Raw genomic sequence first — 7,308 nt, forward strand, 5'->3', positions numbered from 1 at the left:
TAGGGGTAAGAATTGATTAAAAAAATAGAGAAAATACATCTTTTCCACCTTGAACTTGTCTTCCAAACTCATTTTAGCACTTAAACTTAATTTTTGTTTATTTACCCCCCTTAACATCTTTAAAGTGTATTTGTTTCACCCTTCAAAACTGAATATTACTCTCACAACGGAGAGTAGATTACGCATGCACCATGTCAGTGCCACATCAGTGTTAGGTCATTGCCACGTAAGAAATTAGATTTTTTTTAAAAAAAAATCCCACACACATACAATTTTTATGTATTTTTGTTTTAAAAAGCAAAATATATATATTTACTATATATATATATTAAATAAATAAAAAATTCAACCCCTCCCCCCAATCTCTTTCTCCATTCCAGCACCCCCCCCCCCCCCTCCCCCCCCATTTTTTCTCCCCTTTAAGCCCCACCTCTACCCTACCCTTCCAGCCCCCACCCCCACTCTCTTCTTTCTTATTCAAATACAAAAATACTTTCATCAAGTTAAAATTATGTTTTTCAAATTGTCTTATTAACAAAAAAAAAAAAAAAATTAAAAGCAAAAATTAAAAGAAACCTCATTGATGATAAGTGTTTGTTCTTGGGTGGTGTTAATGGAGGAAAGTGTTGTTCTTGGGTGGCGTTGTTAATGGAGAAAAGTGAAAAAAATTTGAGGTTATTAATGGAGATTTGAGTGTTGTTGTTGATGATGATTTGAAGAAGAAAGAAGAAAAAAACGTCCATTTTTTATTTTAATTTTATTTTGTTTTAAATTTTTTTATTATATTTTAAATATAAGACTACTGAAATTAATTTTTTTAATAAATAAACGCGCCTCTTTTATTAAAAAAATGTCACGTCAGCTTTAGGGGTCAAACAAATACACTTTAAAGATGTTAAGGGGTAAATAAACAGAACTTAAGTTTCAGTGATAAAGTGAGTTTGGAAGACAAGTTCAGGAGGGAAAATATGTCTTTTTCTCTAAAAAAAAATTTAAAAAATACTTAATATTTTTGGAACTTTCAAATACGACACTCATTTTTTTTATCAAGTATTGCATCAATCAATTAATTAGATCTATCAATGATTCCACGAAATTACACTCAATAATCTTGAAAAATGAATGATTTTGAATTTTTAATTTCCAGTTACTCCGTAGGCAAACTTTCAGAATAAAACATCAAGACTTATTAGAATTAAAATTTTGTCGATAGAGCAAAGTAAAATCAAATGCTCAAGATAATTACCTCCGAGACAATTTTTGTAAATTACCCGAATTGGCTGTACTCATCTATCTATATCTAATAACAGAGGCAAAATTATCACCTCATAAAAGCAGCAATATTTAAAAAAGAAAAAATTAAAAACCTATTTTTTAAACACACTTAACTTCCCCATCTCTATTACAATGGAAATACAGTTATTAAAAGAAGAATAACACTGTCCACTTAAAAATAATTTTTGCTAATACAATTTTACTTATTATTTTACCTTTAATAATAATATTATCTTAAAAAATAACTTATATAACAAAAGATACAAATTTTAATTTTAATTACAACATTAAAAAAAACTACAATACAAATTTAAATAACAATAACTACAAAATAAACAAATAATTACAATACAAATTTAACCAACAATAACTACAAAATAAACAAATAATTACAATACAAATTTAAACAACAATAAATGCAAAAAAAAAAAAAAATTAACTAAAAGATGAAAAAAAAAACCTTTTTAATTACATTCTTAAAATATATTTAAACATCAATAACTGCAAAATTATTTTTTTTTATAATAATTAGGACAAAATTTTAAACAACAATAAATGCTAAAAAGAAAATGAGATATACACACGCCATCTAACAAGTTTGTTTATTTTAATTATTAAAATTTAAACCAATAACTGCCAAAAAAAACAACATTACCTAAATATGAAAAAAAAAACCTTTTTAATTACATTCTTAAAAAAGTTTTAAACACCAATAACTGCAAATAAAAAAATTATAATAATTAGGACAAAATTTTAAACAACAACAAATGCTAAAAAGAAAATGAGATATACACAAGTCATCTAACAAGTTTGTTTATTTTAATTATTAAAATTTAAACCAATAAAAAGTAAAAACTACAAAATTTAAACAGAAACGTGTACCTCCTTCTAATTAGGATAGTTTGGAGGAGTTGGTTTTAAAACCACCCACTAAACTCCTTTTTCTGATTCTTACTAGGTTCTACATTTTCCACAGTTTATACATGTGTTTATATTTCTGACATTTTGCAATTTACGTTGTACTGCCATAACCATATATGATTTTTCATAGCATCTCACAAATTACAAGCGGCTCTATGCATTGGAATTTGAGAGTAAGAATTATTCGCCTTTGGCAATTGCAAGATAAATTCAAACCTGATGTACCATATTCATTAGATATGGTTTTACAGGATTCTAAGGTACTAATTGCTTTTTACTAATTTTTCATATTTCACGGTGTTTACATTAATAATCTTCCTTTTTTGTTTTTAACGTTGTATACACATTGAACAATACTAATTCTCTGTCTCAAATTAGGGTGATCGCATACATGCTTCAATAGGCAAGTATGATATTAAGTTTTTTGAGAACAAGATGGAGGAACTTACGTTATATCGCATTAACAACTTTGTTGTTACATCAAATTCCAAGAAATTTAAGACTACAACGCACAAACACAGGTTGATTTTCATAAAAACGACTTCTGTCGAAAAAATTACCGATCCTTATAACATCTTTAATTTGCGTCCATTTGACCAACTGACAATTCACCATATTGTCGATGACACAGAACTTTTTGGTAATGATTCTCTTCATAGTCAGTTTAAAATTTATCAATAATATGTGCTTTTTATTTTTGCTTATCCATCTATATTTATAGATGTTGTTGGTCAGGTTGTGACATACAAAGGTGTTCAAACATTCAAGCAAGGAGACAGTAATAGTGTATTTATAAATATTGTGCTAGAAAATGATAAGCATGCCTTATTTTCTTTTTTACATTACAATTTGTGGCACTACCACATCTACTAATCGTTGAGAACAAACAATCATTTTAATAAATGCACATACAACACAAATGAAGATCTTTACAACTCCATCTAAGCCTTAATTAAAACATAATTTCAGTCTAAAAAAAGGCTTTTCTAACTAATTGTTTTAACTAATGTGCAATATATAAATTTGTTTTACTTTATGTTAAAGCTACAACATTAAATACACATATATGGCAGATTGAAAATATGATCAAAATTTGATCCATAAGTTCGACAAGTTCTCAACAGTGTCATTCTATCACAGATGTGTTAGCCAAAGGAATTGTACCTTTTAAATATATCAATGATTTGATTCTATGCACAAAAGTGAGTTGAATAAACTTTTTCATACACGATTAACTTAACACAATGTGTTTAAATATTATAACAATATTTTCTCTATCAAACAGGAAGCTAGCTATTGGATTGCTGCAAAAGTTGTTTGTTTTGATCTTGATCATGGTTGGTCAAACATGGCTTGCAACAAGTGTATTATAAAGGTTGAACAAGATGGAAACTCATTTTTTTTTGTCCAAAATGCAATTCAGAGGAAAAAGTTGTTCACAGGTTATTACAATCCTACATGAGTTTTTCTTAAGAAAAAACTTTATTTTGTTAACATGATAAAGAATGAATTTCAGGTATAGGCTACAAGTTCATGTAATGGATGGAACTGGTCTTATAACCCTATTACTTTGGAACCGTGAAGCTGTGCAACTTATGGGGAAAACTGCAAAAGAGCTAAAGGAGGGCTTAATTGATGATGATGATTGTTCGTATCCAAGTGAATTGGATGATATCGTTGAAAAAAAAACTCATGTTTAAGGTCATGGTGAAGGAATCTAATATATACAAGCAAAAATACACTTAAGTGCTACTTCTTATAAAGAAATATAAATCTCAAGTTCTATAAAAATTATAAATTTTATTTTAATGACGTTACTATATTTCATTAGGACTCTCTGTTTGAAGGTGCACAAAACAAGGGAGGTGATGAGCTTTTTGAGGTAATTATATGTTGCATTTGTAGGTGTTTAAATCTAAACTTTTCAAAAAGTATAATAATTTTGCTATAAAGTAATAACATACCTTTTGTAATAGATATTCATCTTTTTTTTCATCACAAACATGCATTTTTGTATCCTGCGTATATATTTTCTTTGTCATATCAACCTTTGACACAAACAAAAGAGAGTGATAATTATTAAAAACTTCATTTTATCATTTACATAATTATTATACAAATATTTATCAAAATAAAAAAGCTGAATAAATTTTAGTATCAATACAAGTTTTATTCTTATCTAACACAGTTTTAACCTATGCAATCTATTACAGACTCCCATCAAGAACAATCTATCAGGTTGTGGATCATCTGTAACAGAAATTAGTGTTGATTCGATAGAAAAACAGTATACCAAAAGAAGCAAAGGTGTTGGAAAATTGCCAATGCAGGAATATGATGATGAATGTAATGAAAAGCAATCCACCAACAAGATCCGCAAAGTGATTAAGAAGGAAAAGAAACATGAGTAGTCGAGTCCATGTTCAACTGTAACTTTTATGTTAATTTTAATTTCAGTTTATTTTGTAATGAACAAGTACTATATTAGATATTTCCTAATGTAATGAAGAATATGTGTGGCTGTTTCACTCCATAAATTACAGCTTGAAAAACATCTTTAAATATCATGCTGAATGTGTTTCCTTACAGAAACAAGTTTCAGTAGACAAAGTAGACAAAATGCTGGTGTGAGAAAAAATTGAGCATGATTGAAAAATAATATGAAAAAATTTGAAAAATGAGAGTAGTAGTATCCTTACATAGAAACAGATCATTATTCCGTCTTCAATTAACTTGCTAGGCGTGAAAAATGATAGTAGTAGTATCCGTACATAGAAACAAGATCATTAATCAGTCATCAATTAACTTGACAGCCGCAGCCTTCTTCGTTGGTTCCAGGACATACATTAACTCAGCACTGGAGCCCGTGCATCAATGATTCTGCACACGGACAACAAAAAACTCAATAAAGAGCACAAGTTTGACACAATAAAGAGAAATGAGAGTGGCCTATGGATTGAATGGTTGCAGGTACGTCTATGGTAGAGTTCAATGACTACATCTCGGAAAATAGGCCCATTAATACAAACTATAACCCTACCTACATGCAACTTTTTCATCTCCATCCTGTTATAATCTAAGAGAAGAAAATACTCAATTTTTGAAATCTAAGAAGTTATTCTGGAGGTCGCCTGATGCTAAGACATCATCGAATATTAACCGAATGGTTTCTCACATAAAGTAAGTGCATGTGAGCCAATCCAGATGCAGATATAATAAGATTTTTGTCAAAAAATTAGGTGAATTTCATAACATTCTGGACAATCTTAATATTTGCCGTAACTTTACAACTAGAAGACAGAGTATCTAGCTTTATCATAAAAGATTAGTTAAAAGTATAGTTTCAAAGAGTCACAAGAGGAGACCTGTGCACTTCAATACCAGTTTTAGAGGTTAAAAGGATAAAACAATTAAATAGATTCCCACTAGATGATAAAACAAATAAACATGCCATGCAATGGACCCGAAGTAAGATGTAGCTATTACAAAGGGCAGTATGCCGAATATATTAGTTCTTTAGATGTCCCAATTAATGAGTTCTATCCGAAGCATCTACCTATGATAACAACAAACCCATTATATTCCCACATAGAGGGGTCTGGATTCGAATCATCTAACTATTTAAAATAAATTAAAGAACTTTGTGCCTGGACCTTACTTTTAAATTTGAAGCAGGAACACAATATTTCTGCGCGTTGTAAAGCACCTCCCTGAATAAATAACAACATAAGCGGTGGAGGAGAAAACATACCTTAGCAGCAATTGACTCCAGAAGCATAGCAATCGTCATTCCTGAAGGGTCGCGGAGGCAGTCTAATAGTTCACCTAATAGTTCTCACGCTAATTAGTTGTTCCACACGCAATTAGTTCAACGATTCATAAAAGCACAAGGTAGTTGACCCTAGACCAGTGTCTTCTATTATGAGGAAAAAGACATTAACTTACCAACAGTGTCAACGGATCCTGAATTCAGCACATGTTTCTCCACGGCTAGAGCCAACTCTGCAGTTGCCAGTCCAGCATCATTTCTGTTCCAAGTTTTTTGTGGGGAACAATGAGCCATGTATTAGAATATATAATTAGCAGAAAACTACTGAAGAAGAGAACACGCAAGACCAGTATTCTCCGTTGCAATCAATATAGAATCAGATAAATGCCTCTCAAGTCTCAACATCTTGAAAATAATGTAGATGATAGTTGAAAAAGAATAGAATGCAAAATGCTTTACGGCCTGAGAGTCGCAATGCAAGTCAGGGAGCTTACTACAAAAGAAGATGGTGTTCAAGAAGCATATGACATGAATCAACTATACAATTTGCTTAATTTTTAAAGATTAGAATAATGAGAAACACATAGATGAATAAGGTGGCAAGCACACCAACTTTGAAAGTTGATACATTAATAGTCAGAGTGGATTCTTCAGTAGTGGAAATTCCTGCAGTATAAAGTTTTAAACTTTCTAAACAAATTCCGAGCAAAAGCAACAGCATAGCCCACGATCCTGATGGTAATTATCTGTTTATCACAACATAGACAGGAAAACCATCTTAATACTTCTTAACTATGAAAAACATCTTTCATGAAAGAGAAGTTGAAAGTCGGCATAGAGATCTCCAGCTTTTATAGAAAAGTTCAAATAAAAAGGGAAAACACCCTTGAATCTATGGAATCATGGAACAACTCTGGCTCATCAAAAATAGTTACCTTTCCGGCATCAGTGCAGCTCCTGCATGGCCTCCACTACCTTCAAATGTTACTTTGATGCTTGCTGGAGCGGCAATCGCAGTCACAACACCAATTGAAACACCTTCATTGTCAGATACACCAACTTATTTATTGATGACTACAATTAAATTGGTACTTTCATCGGATGATGAAGAATAGGATAAGAATTTAACAACAGCTGACCTTTTTCTAGAATGGGACCTTGCTCTATGTGCAACTTGACGAAAGCAGAATAAGTTCCTTTTTTGAGAGAAACTTCAGACAAATCCCCCTTAGCATTTGTGTAACCAGCAGACTTAGCAGCATCAAAGAAGGAAACATTATGGCTGTCTTTTGTACTTTTCATTTGTTCTGTAAGTTGTACAATTCCTGCCAGCAAACGGCTGG

The 7,308-nt window shown here is 30.8% G+C and overlaps 1 protein-coding gene across 2 annotated transcripts; it reads right to left on the minus strand.

Moving 5' to 3' along the window:
* Positions 1-2,970: 2,970 nt before the first annotated feature.
* LOC124885129 (ureidoglycolate hydrolase-like) lies at positions 2,971-7,302 on the minus strand. 2 transcript variants are annotated; one of them, XM_047406992.1, is made up of 6 exons: positions 7,105-7,302; positions 6,901-7,003; positions 6,142-6,224; positions 5,948-6,021; positions 4,896-5,076; positions 2,971-4,214 (listed from the first exon to the last, which is right to left on the minus strand). In XM_047406992.1, the coding sequence occupies exons 1-5, from the start codon at positions 7,265-7,267 to the stop codon at positions 5,068-5,070; spliced, it is 432 nt and encodes a 143-aa protein (XP_047262948.1). In that variant the 5' UTR covers positions 7,268-7,302; the 3' UTR covers positions 2,971-4,214; positions 4,896-5,067. The 2 variants fall into 2 exon arrangements, with proteins under 2 accessions (XP_047262948.1, XP_047262947.1); XM_047406991.1 differs by having other exon boundaries at positions 2,971-4,244.
* Between the last annotated feature and the right edge of the window lie 6 nt (positions 7,303-7,308).

Source organism: Capsicum annuum, chromosome 2, assembly GCF_002878395.1.
Source record: "Capsicum annuum cultivar UCD-10X-F1 chromosome 2, UCD10Xv1.1, whole genome shotgun sequence".
In the NCBI taxonomy this organism is placed as follows: domain Eukaryota; kingdom Viridiplantae; phylum Streptophyta; class Magnoliopsida; order Solanales; family Solanaceae; genus Capsicum; species Capsicum annuum.